General features: G+C 46.2%; 2 protein-coding genes across 5 annotated transcripts in view; one reads left to right on the plus strand and one right to left on the minus strand.

Annotated features, from left to right (window-relative positions):
• The window catches only part of LOC125940047 (uncharacterized), a 398,764-nt gene that overhangs the window by 157,637 nt on the left and 223,904 nt on the right, over window positions 1–17,223 (plus strand). The gene's annotated exons all lie outside the window — the stretch shown is intronic.
• LOC119464985 (uncharacterized) overlaps window positions 1–17,223 on the minus strand; it is a 121,533-nt gene that overhangs the window by 39,064 nt on the left and 65,246 nt on the right. For 2 of the 4 annotated variants that reach the window (XM_049655711.1, XM_049655713.1), the window contains exon 6: window positions 8,692–9,522. In XM_049655711.1, the coding sequence (XP_049511668.1) occupies window positions 8,692–9,522 (831 nt within the window). Of the gene's footprint in view, window positions 1–8,555; window positions 9,523–17,223 lie in introns of all 4 variants that reach the window. The other 2 variants (XM_049655712.1, XM_049655714.1) reach the window with 1 other exon arrangement.

Here is a 17,223-nt window from a genome sequence, read left to right on the forward strand (position 1 = left end):
AGAACTGCCCCCCCCCCCCCCCCCAAATAAGTGGCATTATGCCAGGTGCGTCCAAATATCAGTTACATGAAAACAGTGTATGCGGTGACCTTACAACAGGAAGATAATTACAAAAAGAGAATTTATGTGGCTTTGCATAAATGAAAACAGTGGCTTCAAGCACTCCCTGCCTTTCCCCTTTCTTCTGTCTCTCTCTCAAACACTCTCGCTCGGTTTAATCCAATCCGTAATACTTGTTTGCTGCTGCTGCGCAAACATGCATGCTGTCACAAATGAAGACATTTCTCCTAGCGAATTAAAAAACCCTTCGGCATTTTCGTGTTGCTGAAAAAAGTGTACTAAAGAATTTAGGCAGGCATCTGCTGTGTCGCACATCATTGATGCAGGCTCCGGGCTAGTGTCCTCGTCGTCATCAGCAGCATCCTCTAAAGCAGTGCAAGGAACTCTTCAATGAGTGTGCTTACAGTGTCAGCTCTGCAGGAAACCTCGCATGGTGGAACAAATTAACGTTGGTCGCTTCAGTCACCTAGCTCCAAGTGTTCTTTAGCAGGTGGGGAGTATTGAGGAGATTCACTGTGTACACCTTGCTGCTCTCCATGGAAAGCAGTGTTCTCTGTTAAAGTGATCTGCAATACACTACTTTAAGCTGCTTATCACTCCTTGATCCATTGGCTGCACCTTCGCAGTGGTGTTCGTGGGCAAGAACTCCATGCGGATGGCTTTAAGTCTGTTGACATGAGCATGCCAATGGCAGTTGTCAACCAAGAACATGACCTTCACTTCTCAGGAAACGATGATCCATGTCCCGCAGCCACTGCTAAACAAATGACTTCATCATCCATGATTTGGCATTAAACATGTAGGTTACTGGCAGTGTTTGCATGTTTTTGAAGCAGTGTCATAACCAGCAGCTTCATAATTAAAACTATTGCGCTAAGCGACGAAGGGACAGCACTTGAGCAAGAAAAAGCACTACATCTGAGCGCAAACTATAAGCCGCTTGCGCTCAGGTGTCGTGTTTTGTTTTGTCATTTAAAGGGTCCCTGAAATGGTTTGGACAAATTATGTAGACGCGTAGGGTACACCTACAGTAAAACATTAGCGCCACAATTTAAGTGAACCATCTCATATTAAAAGAGCTACAGACGATTACAAGTTACCTTCCTTCCTAGCCATTTGTTCACCGAGCGATCGGGGCTAAGCTCCGCCTTCACTGCTCTGTGTCATGATGTGACATTGTCTCATCATTTCTTGTCTTGCAGCCAGCGCACGAAGCCTCTCCAACCTCTTCACCAGCCACCTGGCCGTCGACTCCCGCGAGAGCTATCCAAGCAGCATATGTTACGAGTGTTCTGTTGCAGTGCCGAGTGTATCCAGTATTCCGGTAGTGGCAGACGAGCTGGGCGCTTTAACGGATAGGCAGAGGCATAAACTAAAGCCCCTACTACCGCTGTGATGAAGCTTAGTGTAAAGGAGAGTGGCCTGCACGGTGCCGCCACCTGGTGGTGTAGAGCTTAACCAGCCAAGCACTGAGCTACTACTGCTGTAACCAAGTGTAAAACAATTTAAATATCTAAAAAAACGCGTTCACGATTATGCTCATGCTTAAAATTTACACCACCAGCAAAATAGAATACATTTGGTTACTGCTATATAAGCTCTGTTTCGTTGAGCCCTGTGTCACCAGGTGGCTGCACAGTGCAGGTCGTTCACATTTGTGCCTCCGCTTCTCCGGAAAAGGCCCAGGTCCAGTTCGCTTGCACTTGCCTTTACCCAAATACAGGACACTCTAAAACTCTCTATTGTGGTAGTAATTCTTTGGTGTGAAGTGACCGCCGCAAACTCGTAGCTGCTGGCGCTGATCGGATACTGACAGCCCGATGCACTGCAGCCGTACGGCTCGCATGTTGCCTTGCAGAGGCACATGATGTTGCAGCTTGGTGTGTTGCCGATCACTATATTTGCAGCCCACAACGCATCCGTGGCACTCACGAAAAGTAAGCTCGAGATCAGCGCTGACCACGTAGCTTGCATCAACATGGAGAACGTTGTAACACAAGCAGACAGTTGCTGTATGCCCTAAGTGCTTGCGTGTAGTGATGAATTGTCATTGTGTATTTTCTTGCTGTTGCTTTTTTATTTATAGAAACAAATTAAGCAACATTCCAACTATTATGAACAACATTTTTTCACCATGAAGTTGAAAAAATTAACGATGAAGCGACCTGTGTAACCAATCGGATAAGTCGCCCAACTGACGTAAATAGGGAGGCGGCGGCTGAAAGCAAAAGGGAGTGGTGCTTCTGCGATTGGTAGCGACATACATTTTAAAAACCTTATAATAAATTACATGTTTTATGCAGAGTGCTTATGCGTCACTTGATCAGAAGGACCACCCTAACGACTCGGGAGGTTTCTACAATATTGTTAAATTGTTTCAGGGTTCCTTTAAATCGTGTCGCTTTGCACAAACTAGCCCGCTTTGGAACTTTCCTTAGCTGTATCAGACATATTCGTGCCAACTAGAATGGTAATTCTAACCTTGCTATACTAGCCCCCAACACACTTGTCACCAGCAAATGCATTTTCTGCCGAAGCAGCCAATAGAACAGCGTGGTCTTGTCCACGTTGTAAATGTTGCTGGGGTCATATTGCTGAAGGGCCTTCAGTTTGTCAGCCCCCAGTCGCTGCAGGTCGCTTCGTTGATGGCGGCCGCCTCACTGACAATCGACCAAAAAACTAGTCCATGCCTTTTGCGGAAATGGTCGAGCCGTCTATCGCTGCATGAAAGTTGGACAGTCAATTGCAGTGCAACTCCCTCCGGGCCTTGGCCTTCAAGGCAACGCTGTTAGCAGGCAGATTGGCACTACACTACGAGCTCGTTGTGTCCAGGCGAGACGAACATTTTTGAAGTCCTTGCGCGCAGGCGCTCGCATCTTCTGAACTGAATTATGGGGTTTTGCGTGCCAGAACCACGATCCGATTGTGAGGCATGCCGTAGTGGGGGACTCCGGAAAAATTTGAACCACCTGGGGTTCTTTAAATGTAGGTAATCGGGTGCTTTCACATTTCGCCCGCATCGCATCGAAATGCGGCCACTAGGGCCGGGATTCGAGTCTTCTGCTTTGGTGCAAAATCGCTATCATTTAAAGTTGTGGTTATCCAGACTTCATCCTTTAAGATACCTGTTAGCATATACTTAGGCATTCCAAACCTGAGAGCTATTTCATTCTTTGATAGCTTACCGGCAGTCACTTCAGAGAATATTTCCAAAAGCACAATAGGCTTTCTTTTAATGCTCGACTGACCAGACATGGCTGCCCTTACGAGGCGAACACAATACATAAATTATTTTCACGACACGGGGAGCGTGGCATGTAAACAGAATCGTATCATATCAGGGATTATGGGAAAGCGACCCGTGATGGCCGCTGCCGCTCTGTGGGATGTCAAAACAAGAGTGGCGGCTGACAGAGCGATGCCAGTGATATACTAGCAATCGTGCACATGATTTCTTTTGATTTGTGAGTGCATTATGTGCATTTAAACACTGCCTTTTTTATCAACAATAACATTGACATCAGCGAGTTACTCGATTTGCGGCGTTAATGCAGCCAAGGATATAGAAGCCAAGATGGCCACGCTCAGCTACCACTGGACCATGAGAACAGTTCGGTACCCTTCCGTGAAATAAATGTCACATAAGTTTGTCCAAGCGGTCAAATTAGGAACCTGAAGGAATGTAGTAAACACCCTGCATGTACTTGAGGTGCATTCGATGCCGTGCGGCGGCTGCGAGGTCTTTTTTTTTTTGCAAGCTCTTCTGTAGAGAGCTCGCAGAGGCCGAGAGTGCTCTGTGAGCACTTCTTTTTGTTTTTCTTTCTCACTTCCTCCCTCCACAGTGTGAATTTTCTTTGCCCCCAGGAAGCGTTTTTTTTCTTTCCCTCCAGTCCTGCGAATGTCCCGCTAAGACTGCGATCTGTGCTGCACAAAATTGCCATTGTTGGTGGTCACTGCGAAAGTTTGTTTTAACCAAAGAGTACATGCGAAGCAGTTTGTATTAAGTGGAATTTTTTTCCCATTGAGTCTACGGAAAACCAACCAAATGTTCCTACATTGTTCAGCATATCTGAGAATTCTGCTTATACAAGTTCATCTTAATGGGAGTTTAACTGTACTATAAATAATTAGATCACAAGGATCTGAATAATATATAGTACAATACAATTATAAGCTATGTAGCGAAGAGAGACGCTAGTGGGTCCGACTCTAGTGGGCCCATACGCTAGTGGGTCCAGCGCTTTTGCTCGGCAACGGCGCTCGTGCTTGAAAGGCGTGTCGCATTTGACTGTCGCCGTTGCGCTGCTTCGAGCTCTAATAAACCCCTTACCATTGGTGGAGCGTGCTGCGCCCTAAAAACCTGCAACCTGGAACTTCGATCCCGCACCGTACCTTCGACCATGCCTGAAGATGCTTCCCAACAAGCGCCTCCCCCTGCACCGGCACCGTGCTCTGGTGTGCCTCGCCACAGGGACCCTACTATCTTTACAGACGCGGATGACACCGACGGTGAGGATTGGCTTACGACCTACGAGCAGGTAAGCGCCCACAATAAATAGGACGAAGCAGCTAAGCTCAGCAATGTGCTCTTCTACCTCGCGGGTGTGGCCAGCTTATGGTACAACAACCGTGAAATGAATTTTCCAACGTGGTCAGACTTCAAGACGTCTTTTGTGGATGTTTTTGGTCACCCTACTGTTCGTAAGCTGTGCGCTGAACAGTGTTTGTGGGAACGAGCTCAGCAAGTAGGTGAATCCTTCACAAGTTACATCGAAGACATCCTGGACTTATGCAAGAAAGTCAACGCAACCATGTCGAAGTCTGATAAGATCAGGAATGTTATGAAAAGCATAGAAGATGATGCCTTCAACATGCTGCTTGCCAAAAATCCTCGCACTGTGGCAGAGATAATTACACTGTGCCAAAGTTACGAGGAGCTACCCAGGCAGCGGTCATTGACCCGTCGCCCTACATTGCACGATGAACACCTCGCTGGCTTGACGACCATTTATGAGCAGTCAGTGTTGATGGCAGAAATGAAGGCGTTCATGCACGAGGAAATTGCACGCCAGCTCTCCTTGATAGCCTTCGCACAACCGCAACCGGTACAAGAGCCAACGTCAAGTTTTGATCCAGCCAAGCTTCGTGTCATCGCCGAATTCCCTAAACCTACGTCCATCAAGGAACTGCATAGTTTCGTAGGTTTGTGTTCCTACTACCGACGCTTCATTCGAAATTTCACCGCCATCATATCACCTCTGATGAAGCTCCTTGGAAGCAACGGACCCCTTCATTCGCGATCGTCAGAATGCGAGGAAGCGTTCACAAATTTCCGTCGTTTCCCGACGACACCCCCCCCCCCCCCCCAATTTTGCGCCACTACGACCCGACGGCCCCTACAGAGATACACACAGATGCCAGCGGTGTTGGCCTCGGCGCTGTCCTTGCACAGCGCAAACCAGGCTTTCCTGTATATGTTGTGGCCTATGCCAGTCGCTTCCTTACGAAAGCCGAGACCAATTACACTTTCATAGAAAAAGAATGTCTGGCAATCATCTGGGCTCTTACCAAGTTCCCGCCTTATTTGTATGGCTGCCAATTTGATGTCGTCACAGACCACCATGCACTATGTTGGCTGTCAACGTTGAAGGATCCTTCAGGTTGTCTTGCCCGCTGGGCACTTCGCTTGAAGGACTTATGATATCCGTGTGCTGTACCGCAACGACGCCAACATTCTGACGCCGACGCCCTATAAGGCTCTCCCTTGCCTGACAATAGCTGCTGCTCACTATCCCAGCTCGCTGTTTCTTCAATCAACCTTGAAACTATCGTTTCCGAGCAGCGCAAGGAAGCGATAGTTTCATGTGTTATGGTACATAATAAAACTCACAGATGTATAACAAGAAAGGAGAGTCCCTGAGCACATACATTTAGCAAACTAGACCTGTGAATAAGTCACTGCGATGTTGATGGCCGCAATCGCACATGTAAATTGTCAGTCAACATACAAAGCCAGCCTGAATATCCCAACACCGGCAAACTTTAATTATTGACAAGAGCAGCATCCTCTCACCACCTGTCTTTTGCCATGCCACTCTACCCAGGGAACCAAACCAAGAATAGTTAATATGCCTGTGTGTCCCTCTTCTACCCCCTTTACCATAGCAACATACCAATCAGGATTACATCCACGTGGCACCTCACGTTTCAGCATGTCTCAGGTGCCGCATGAATGCGTGTAAAGAAAAACACACCTTTGCATGAACAAAAATGTTCCAGAAATATTCTCTAGCATTGTCCACTGACAAATGGAACCTGTTATTGACGAATACTGTCACAATGACTGACATCCTCTTGCGAAAAGCCTTTGGTGACATAGGTACTCACACGATGAAATGCGAACAGCGTAGCGTGCAGCTTTCGGTAGATGCTGTACCGTCCAATGGCGCCTATGTTGAACTGCCACACATGCGCAGTTATGTTACAGGCTTCATGGCTATGCGTCCTGCTCTGATCTCCACGAATGTTTACCACCTTGTCAGCATTTGGATATCAAGCCAGCAGTGCTCTGCAAGCCTCTACTTTACAACAATGTTCGCCAGTGGATGAAATCTTGGGCAAGAAAGGAGGGAAAAAAGAAAAAGTACAAGCAGATCCCACACACACTGTGGAATTGATGTTATGCGAAGCATTTTGCCGGTAGCTGGCTACCCAGCATTGTTTGAGATTATGTAACGCGTTACCAGGTGGACCAATAGGTCTGTGTATGAGAAGCTGCTCTGTGTCTATGCAAGCGTCTGTACGACGACAGCAGCAAAACGGTTACAACCATCGTATGATGCCTACAGCATGATTTCTACTATTGCTGTTTGATGTGAGCTTACGACATGCCATATATTGTTGGGTTCAACACAGGTACTCTGAGCTTAATCGAGATAATGCATACTGCACTCGTGCCAATGGCACACAGCTATTTCAGAATATCGCATAGCACTTCTGTGCACATGCGCACAGGCCAGTATCCATTTGGCTACAGTGGCTACACAAGCAAATAACTCAACTTCACCACTGCCTTTCGTGCTGCTCTTTTCTCTGCGTACACCTCTCCTCACCACTTGTAGAGTGCAGCTCTAAGGCACTCATTCCTGCGACGAGCATCGGCGTCCCTTGTAACTGAGCAGAGCGAAAGATGATAGAGTGAATGGGGAGCGCAGCGGGGGATGAAAGATGGCGATAGCGAAGAGAACGCAAGGAGAAAAGAGGAGGAGGAGGGTACGGTGAAAGTGTGAGAAGAAAAGCGTAGTGTCACTACGAGCGCTATGGCTACGAGATGGCACCGGAGTAGCGCGCATTGTCTGTTCACCGATAATGCCAACAATACCATATACGGAAACAAAGCGCTGCATGAGGAGATTTCTGTCTGCAGCGGCTGCTGTGAATCGTGCACAAGCCTCACCCCCCCGCTGCTTCTTGTCATCTCCCAATTAGCGAGGCAGTTGCGCTACACTTCACTCCATTTGCAATGCGCCGCATGAGACAGATTGTCTGTGCCAGCCAATATAGAGTGATATGAAAACATGCATAGACCTGCGCTCAAATTTCGCATAAGTATCATAATCGTCGGTGAATTTTTTCTTTCGATGAACATCAAACATTGCTGTCATCCTCATGATGTCACTGTGTTGAGGTCTAGCAGTGTGTGCTTACATTAACTGCTATCTGCATTTCGGCATAGCTTGCGAACGGTAAGCAATGCATGACATTAAAGTTGGGACCTAGGCATTGTACAAACATTGCATGAGAGTGCGCATTGCGTAGGACGAAAATAAAATACAATTTTACACATCGAATTTAGCTTTACAGCACTTAACTTGATAAAAGCTTTGCTTAACCTGAATTCCAACACCTGCACTAAATCTGCATAATTTTTCCTTTAAAGTTTTACGGTTAGCTTTCCGAGTACTGGCACAACACACAAAATATGTTTCCTTTCCAGTGATAATAATGAGCTGTTACTACATCACAAGGTAATATCTGCCCAATACACTATAACCTAATGTTAATCTGCTTGCTTGTTTGTTAAGATGTGCATCTGCTGTGAACTGCTCAGCTAGATAACTACTATAAGTCACTGAATGCTTCCTGTTAGTTACGAACAAAGGCTACTAGGGGGCGCCCTTGTGCTAGCGTCTATGAGAGCTGCGAACAGGGCAGCTCAGCCAGCCTGTGAATGTGGGGTATAGAGATCTGGCTAAACCTCGCCCTTCAAGCTTCAGATGACTTTGTGACTTGGCAAACTGATTATTATGAATATATTAAGAAAGGGAAAAATTGCCATACACCCTACTGCAGCCCGAAACTGCCTTGGGAGCTTCCACAGAACTTATTTGGGAACAAAATATTGCATCATCAATGCAATTCGCAATTAATGCACGCTTGGAAAGACTGAAGAAGCATGCTGCAACAGTGTCATCCCAAATAGTGTACTAACTTACTCGGGTTTCCTATAAGGCACTTGCTTAGCTAAAGCCATTGTATGGTGCCAGGTACCAGCAGGAACTTCACTCTGTCTGCCTGCTTGCTGTGTGATGCTTGAACAGCTGCTGATCGGCTTGAACGTTGCCTTATCACCTTTGCTGGTTTGTGCCGTTTCTCCTGGGCTGTCTTCGCATTTCTGGAAAGCGTTCTGTCGCTCTTTCAGATTTGCAGCAAGCCAGCTGGAACTCTTAAGTTCCACCTTCCCAGGATGTCTTAATTGCATGTCGCAATTGGATCTGTTAATCGACCCGAGTGTAGGTTTTCGTGACACCTGATCAGACGATTCCTCTGATTTTACCTTCTTGCTGTGGGTTGGGTCGTCAACATCATCAGACTCTTCGGAGTCTGACATGAGCATGGGCTTCCGTGGAACCTTATCACATGATTTCTGTAACTTTGCCTTCTTGCTTTGGGCCAAATTGTCAACATCATCAGAGTCCTTGGTGTCTGACTTGAGCATGAGTTTCCGTGGCCCCTTATCATGTGATTTTTGTAACTGTGTCTTCTTGCTGTGGGTTGGGTTGTCAAGGTTATCAGAGTCTTCGGTGTCTGACATGAGCATGGGCTTCCGTGGAACCTTATCATGTGATTTCTGTAACTTTGCCTTCTTGCTTTGGGTCAAATTGTCAACATCATCACAGTCTTCGGTGTCTGACTTCAGCACGGGTTGCCGTGGCACCCTATCAGGCGATTCCTGTGACTTAAGCCTCTTGCTGCTTTGGGCAGGGACGTCAGCATCATCACCTGCGAGTCTCGGAACCTTCTGCATGACATGCTGCAGGTTTGAAGGCTGGGACACGACTCTCTGGCTGGAGAGATCTCCGCTGCTTGGCCACTGCGAGTGTCTGAGCAGCAACTTATACTTGAGGCTTGACTGCTCTATCCTGGCAGTCGCAAGTTGTGCCGCTCGTCTGGGAGCCTTCGCTGGATAGGAAAAAATAGGATTCAAAATGTGAGGCACTGATTTGTTGATAAACAGAATCAAACATTAACACACTGTCTTCTCTATTTCTGTAGGCGAGTCTGTTGGTCACTCTTTAGTTAGCAAGAATAACCATCACATGTACTAAAATCAGCATAAGCTCTCTGTATAAAAGTGACAGAGAAAACAAGCAAAAAATACGCTGTTTGGGAGCGCTGCAACTTCAGAGCCTAATTTTGTAACATGTCATGGGCACGAAGCTGATCATATTTTGAGACAAGGGTACTGAAATGCCACAGGAGGCCTTGCCCCTGCTTACAACCATGATGCACTTTTACCACTTTTCAATACTTGGTCAATGTGTGAACTTATGCATTTTGAACTGGGATCTTGTTTAACAGCGAAGATTTCTTTGCCTTCCCTCCAAAACTTTCCTGCTGGCTGCTGTCTTGCTGAATAGCTCACACATGAAAAGAAAATTGAATTACGTGCCCAATGATGGGATCGAACCTTGGTCTCCTAGCACCAGAACGTTGGTCTCCCGATGTTCCAACCATTAGGTTACCGCGGAAGCGCCCACCCAATTTCACTGAAAATTGGCTTAATCTAGATATGAGCTCTTGTCTGGTTGAAACAGTAAAAACCAAGATGGCGGCCAACAAAAAACTTTGAGGCAGGGCTACGGCGGCCACGGAATCAAAGAAAGCATGTTTATTTTCAAATGGTAAATGATGGGGTGCACTAGCGCCGACTCATCGTTACTGAACTCTTCCAAGTCTGTGCAGAATAGGAGGTCAATGCATTCGTCACTGACACTCCAGCAATTCTCAGCGCTTCCTCTGTTAGGAGGCGGTAATTGACGGCGTGGCCAGCATCTCATTCCTTTAAAGGTAATCAAAGAGGGCGTCGTTCAACTCTTCATTGGAGACAGGCCCGCCAGCTACGAGTTTGCGCTTCATCTTCTGCTTGCCGCAGCTGAAGTGCTTTAGGGCGCCACACTTGGAGTGCCACTCGTGGATTCTTTTTTTGTCTATCTTAATATTCCGAGAGTTGCAGCTCACATTCTTTCCTGGCGACGGTGTAGGAGTGCATCGTGCGGCTAGCGGATTGCACGAGCAGTGTGGGAACAGCGGCTGTTTATGAACTACTCACTGTCACTCTGCATTATCTTCACCCTCATTGGTCTTTCCCTTTCCAGCGCTAGAAAGCGAATATCCCCGTCATCGCCTCTGGCGGTCTTGTAGCGCCCAGAGTGGGGCGAGTATTTCGGCTAATGCTGTCGCTTTGAAGGCGGTGGGCACTTAACATATAATTTTCAGAATTCTGAAGTTTCGGAAATGCTCATACTGGGCACTTGTGCGAAACTGGGAGCTTCCGTGGTATTTTACGGTATACTTGTATCAAGCCAATGCCCACTAGCTCTTTGAGATGATCGCCGAGAGTGTCACATTGTGGGACACGTGTGCACGAGAGCAGATGCACGCATGTAAGTTTTCTTTATGCCAAGTGTGGCGCCCAAAGACACAGGAATGAAATGGGCAAATTTATTGCATTTGATTAATCGCCTCACGATAGCGCCACTTCACATCGATTCGAAGATGTGCGTTGGACCTGGATAATTTTTTTACATTTGCAGTTTGCCTTTTCCACTTCTGTTGATGACAGCATATTACCTTTTTACTCTGAAGCATAAATTAAACATCAGCTACTTTAACATGCTTATTCTCATCTTGACGAAGTTCACTACAAAAGTGCTGTGACACTACTTATATATTTTTGCTTTTTATTTTATATGTCTGTTGAATATGCAGTATTCTACAGAATTACTTATGATGAGCAACTATAGCAACTGTGTAACTAAATCTTGCAAAGTATAAATGTAATATTGCAAAAGTGTCCATACCAGTAAAGAAGGTCGCAAACGTAAGGATTACATTATTACCACATGTGTATGTACAAACTTACCAAACTACACTCGAACTTCGTTATAACGAAGTAAATAAAATTTCACTTGAAGTCCCCATTAAGAACCACGTATTTAAACCATTTTAATGAAGCAAAATTGCTATGCCAATGGGTACAACGAACTAGATTCGTCTCTGAAACCAAAAAGTACCCGACCGCTGCGCGCCGAGTAGATCGCTTTCTGCGAGATTCAGCACTCATTCGCCGCGGCAGTTCAAAACAGCCGCATCCCCGCGTCGAATACGTCGTCGAGCAACACCGGTCTTTCTCACCGCTGCGAGTAGCTGCGCACCTGCGCACAAGCAGATCATTATCACATGTCTCCACTGACCTCCCTCTCTTGTGCGTGCCTGGCAGCGCAAGCCGCGCCACGCTGCGCAGTTACACGCGGCGGTGCGAAAGACTAGTGAAATCACTTCTGCGTGGCCTCCGAGATCTCCCCGTCACCTCAGGGGTCACGCACAAGCCTGCAATAGTCGTGTGATGCTGCGTGATGGTGCGAAATATTAGTGTATTTAGTTCTTTCGCTACGGTGCGCCGCACAGGCAGCAGCAGCTGGGGCTGGCCACATAGACCTCACTGAGCAATCTCGGGGGTCACGTCCAGGCCGTTCATTCACTTATCCCTCTCTCTGCAGCGCGCCGCACGGGCTGGCAGCTGGGCGTGGCCTCCGAGATCGAATTGGCATGGTGCAATCTCAGAGGCAACAAGCCGGCCGAGCCAAGCCGGTGCGGCGAAGTTCCCTTGCCTCCTCGATCACACAGTGGAGCGCTGTGTTGTGTACGCTGCTCGAAAGCAACGAGCCAAGTGGTAAACAGATGAAAAAAAAAAAAAAAAAAAACCATCACAATGGAATAGAAGGCAGCTACTTAAAGGCTGCCACGTCAGGAAGTAAGTCACGTGTTGCACACGCCGAAGATTCTTTTGTTGTTTTATTCAAATTTCATCGCAAGCGTGGCTGTGTAGCGGTTCCACAGGCCGCAAGGCAGTCTTAGTTCTATGTTTACAAGTGTTCACCCTATTGGCATATATTGCAGTAAATGGCAATGATGGATATAACGAAGTAATTTTGACTCGCTCTTCAGCTTCAATATAATGAGATTACAGTGCATTGAATACTGTTAATATATTCTGCTTAGGCTATTTTTTCTTGCATCAGAATGTTGTAGTACAGATGTGATTCTGTTACAAAAGTGTCCATGCTGGCCGGCATGCAGCCAGCATGCACAGCACATTAAGAGCAAAGAAGTTTGTCAGGCTACTCTGCCTTTTGCTTTTGCTTGAGTTTGTTCCTGTACAGAAAGAAACAAATAAAGAAAGTATCTCAGATTCATAACCGTCATCAGTCTACGTTACGCCCACTGTAGGATGAAGGTCTTTCCCAGCGATATCTGATAACCCCGCCGCGCGTCAGCACCACACCATCCTATCGTGTCAATTAAACTTGACATCTCATTAGACCACCTCGTGCCATGCTTTCAACGGCGTTTCCCTTTCCTTCGCACCTGTCTTGAAAACTAGCGGTTACTTGTTCTGTCCATTACATGATCTGCCAACCTTACTGCTTTCTATTTAACTCACCTAGCATATCAGCCACACCCACTTGCTCTGTAATCTGTGCTACTGTCTTCCTGTCTCTTTAACGCTGCACTTATAATTTTTAAATTCTGCCGCTCCTTGTACACTCCTTAGCCTCTAAGTTTTTTTGCTATCCTCAAAGTTTCATCCCCATATGAAAATTGGTAGAATGCACTAATTACACTTTCCTTTTCAAGCATATAGGTAAGTGGCCATTAAATACTTGGCCAATGCCTGCCATGTGCTCTATAACAACCAAGTTTTTTCGCAATTTTGAGTAGGGCTGCCTCACGGCATTGTAAACAAAAAGACTTATACGAATGTAACCCCACATAGTGCAAGAAATCAGTAAGGCTTTGTGGTGACAATCATCTTGACTCCACTTGCAGAAATCAGCATGCCGGTCTCTGTAGAGGTCAGATTGTCTGTGTGTCGTGTGCAAACACCACTACCAAAGGTTTGCACAGAACATTTGACTCAAAATTGAAGGACAATTCAAGGATGCCAAAAGCCAAAAAATCAAGGAGGGTGAAACAAAAGTGATTTGTACAGATACACTAGAAAATAGTAAAACATCCCTCTTCTTAACTGCTATGTCTTGCTGCTACATGCAGCTGCTGAGTTTGACACCCGCTTTAAGCTCTTCAAATTATTTTCTGAAGTTTACTTGCTCATTTAATTATGTCTTTTGTCTCCTAGAATGATGGTTAGTGGCATTTGGCTTCAGCTGAAGATACTCGTCGTGTTAAGCCGAATGCCTGAAATTTATCGTTAGTTAGAAATTTCTACAGTGTGTAGGGCTCAAAAATGGAGCCATGAAGGCTGCGGTGAGAACCAGCTGGCGAAAAATAAAAAATAATGGTACGGCTTGGTTACTTGACCTGGCTTCATCTAGCGCCACGATGGCAATGGTAATTTAGACAAGACTGTCATAGGTGGCTATCGGAGACACCACATTACATCGCTTAGTGACACTCTGTTTAGGGATCATTTTCCGATATACAGTGTCCATGGCATAGCCCCAATGTAGAGTTTGTTACTTTCAATGTTCATTAGTCAGGCCATCCTCAGTTTTCAAGGAATTCAAGGAGCACCTATATTTTTAAGTGCTTTTAAGGGCCCTGGATCTCTTTTTATGAATTCGAGGGTATTCAAGGATTCCAAGAAGGTATACAAACCCTGCAACCCATTTTTGTTCATCTAGAGATGTACTTTTCGCGATTAGGGTCCTCTGCACATACTTAGCCTAGATTAACATATCCTTACATAGCTTGGAGGAGGCTAACTATCGATCACAAACCTGAGTTGCTTTACCCAAGCTATTAAAGAATGCGGATACGTAAAGTGTAGAAAATATGGGCAATCCAGAAGACTGGTGGTGACGTATGCAAGCAACATGGGCCGCGGCAACACGACAGCATAGGAATAAGATCGCAAGATACGAGCATGTGCTAAAATGGCGCGCGCGAGCACCCCCCCCCCCCCACACACACGCACACATGCGCGCACACACACACAACCGCACACGCGCGCGCGCGCGCACGCACACACACACACACACACACACACACACACACACACACAATAAAATAATACACAAAATATAAAAACAAAATGGGACTAGCATGCTCCTTCTAGCACACTAACCCAAAATAATAATACCCCCTTCGTTTGGGGCATTTTCGACCGCGATCGAGAAATTGTATTCCGATTGGGTGTTATCGTGATTGGCTCCCTCTTGAGCAAGCTGCCAATCGTGATCTAAAGGGCCCGTGTGACTGGGTGAGCATTATTCCCGGCCCTTACCAGGGCTGAAGAGTTGCTTATGTTTTCAAGTAGTAAGCGTATTTGGCCAATGGTAATAATGTAGTGCATGTTATGCTTATCTTTACGCTTTTGTGATGACACATGTCACTGTGTAAGGGGTTAAATCAGCTATTGATCACATACAGCCGTGTTACTGAGCCGCATTACTCAGGCAACGGCTTTGCGAGTGCACATATCTACCAAGAAATGGTTGGCACTAATCCTCTTCAATCCATACTCATTGCCAAATCGGCATCGAATTTTAAAAATACTGGATGCAACAGCTCTGCCATTATATCAGCTGTCTATATCTTTCATATCGCGTTATATCAGCGCACGCGCCACAAGATACTTCTTGTGAGGTCCAACGCGCCATTTCATGCGAAATGCAATAACTTTAGTGCAGAAAGACGGTGACCAGTTTGATTCCTTTTCAAGCCACACAAATTTTGCCCGGCGTACCACATGAAAAGACGGCAGGCTGTTGGCAACTTTACTTTGTAACAACCACTAGAGTTACTGTATAGGCTCTGTTTAGGTAGCCAGAGTTGCGCCACTGTTTTCCACGCGCCGCTCACTCAGCCTCTAGTGATTCCAGCACCACTATTCGCCGAGCGCCATCACGTGGCCAAAAGTGGTTCCACTGCACTGCCGAGAAGCCAACACTACGCAGGCGACACCAACGCTCCGCGGGTCCCGGCAGGCCAAGTGCAATTGACATCGGCACTATTATTATTCTTGCTGCTGCTTCTTCGATGGTGCTGTGATCGCAAGTGTATTCTCAAGTGAATTGCAGAACCAATGTCATATGACGCATTGACAGCACTTTCAGTATGACGGGGTGTTGCGTGCCAAACTGTCGCAACCGCGCCGAAAATAGTAAGGCATTTTTCGCGATGCCACGAGCGAAATCTGCCATAGCCGCCGACTCCAATGGCTTACGCCGATGGGCCATGACAGGCAGACTCCGAAAAGACCTAGAATATGCGATGTCACTGCCCTTCGCTCCATATGAATGTCGTTCTTGTACTCATACACCTAGATATTACCGCCTGTACCAAGGTTCAGTCTGTGCACGTGTCCAGGACAAGTGTTTGTTTTCGTGCTTGTACCATTTTCACTTTCGGGTGAAGTGTGAAGATTGCTTTGTTTACGAGCGTGGACTGGAAGTTTATTAACATAATTATAGGATAACAGTAACAATTAGCAACGTTGTATTACCAAGTGTTGCCGTTTTGCCAGTCTCGTTCACTTCTCAATGTGATAGGGATGGTTGTCGCTTCATTGCTTGTCAACTGTTAGTTAGCTTTCGAGGACTGCGATTCGTTAGTGTGCTTTTGTTTTTGTTTAGTTCACGGTGCTGTGTTGGGAACCAGAAATGACAATCAAACGCTCCTTATTGCCTGGTTTATTGGCAATTTCCAATAGCAGCGTATAACATTAACAAAAATTGGTGGCCATTCTTATCCGCGTTATCAGCTGGAATATCAGCATGTGTATAAAAATTCTTAGAAACCACCTGTACTGTGACGTTAAAGTTAGCCTTGGCAAATGGCTATAGCATCGCTTCAGTAAACCTGCTATTCGCATGTTCCTGTCAAAGCGATATAAAGAGTGTAGTGTGTTCAACAAGCAAGAAATAAAAGCGTGGCTTGTTTTTCAGTCTAACCACAGCACTGCAGAAGTTGCACAATTTAGTGTAACCAGAATAACTTTACAGGTACAATAAATACGTAATGCATGCAGCCTTAGTGCATTTGTCGGCTAGATGAGACCCATAACACATATAAATTTGTCCGTGATGTGTAAAACGCGACAAGTAAGCTATACTGGAATCATTAGAATCAGCATATTGGTGAGGCGCAATGCAAATATTTTTAGAGTGCATGCAATTGCTCGTGTCATTCACCTGAATTTAGCTTTCATAACTTGACAAGGAATGTTGGACGCCACAGCACTCTTGAATCGCGCATTCACATTTTTCAGCTGTCGCGGGCTCTGACCGCATGAATGCACGCCTAATATTGGTGTCACACGGCCACTTTCGATCGCTATCGAGCTCGATCTGGGTGAAAATTCTCGACTGCAATTGGCTTCCTTCCCCAGTTAGTGCAAAGGCGCCAATCACGGCCAGGAAATTCTATCCCGACCTGGCTCGATCGCGATCGAAAGTGTGAAGATGGAATGTGCTACTATAGGGTGTATGCACTTGTCATCCTTGAGGAGCGCTACCGTCATCTGCGGTTGCCACCATCTTGGCGGTCGCCGTCCTTAGGCGGCCTATAGGCCGAGGCACTGGCAGCAGCGAAACAGACGATTCAACGGAAAGTTGCACTTCAGTATTTATAGTCAAT

This window comes from Dermacentor silvarum, chromosome 9, assembly GCF_013339745.2.
Source record: "Dermacentor silvarum isolate Dsil-2018 chromosome 9, BIME_Dsil_1.4, whole genome shotgun sequence".
NCBI classification, from domain to species: Eukaryota; Metazoa; Arthropoda; class Arachnida; order Ixodida; family Ixodidae; genus Dermacentor; species Dermacentor silvarum.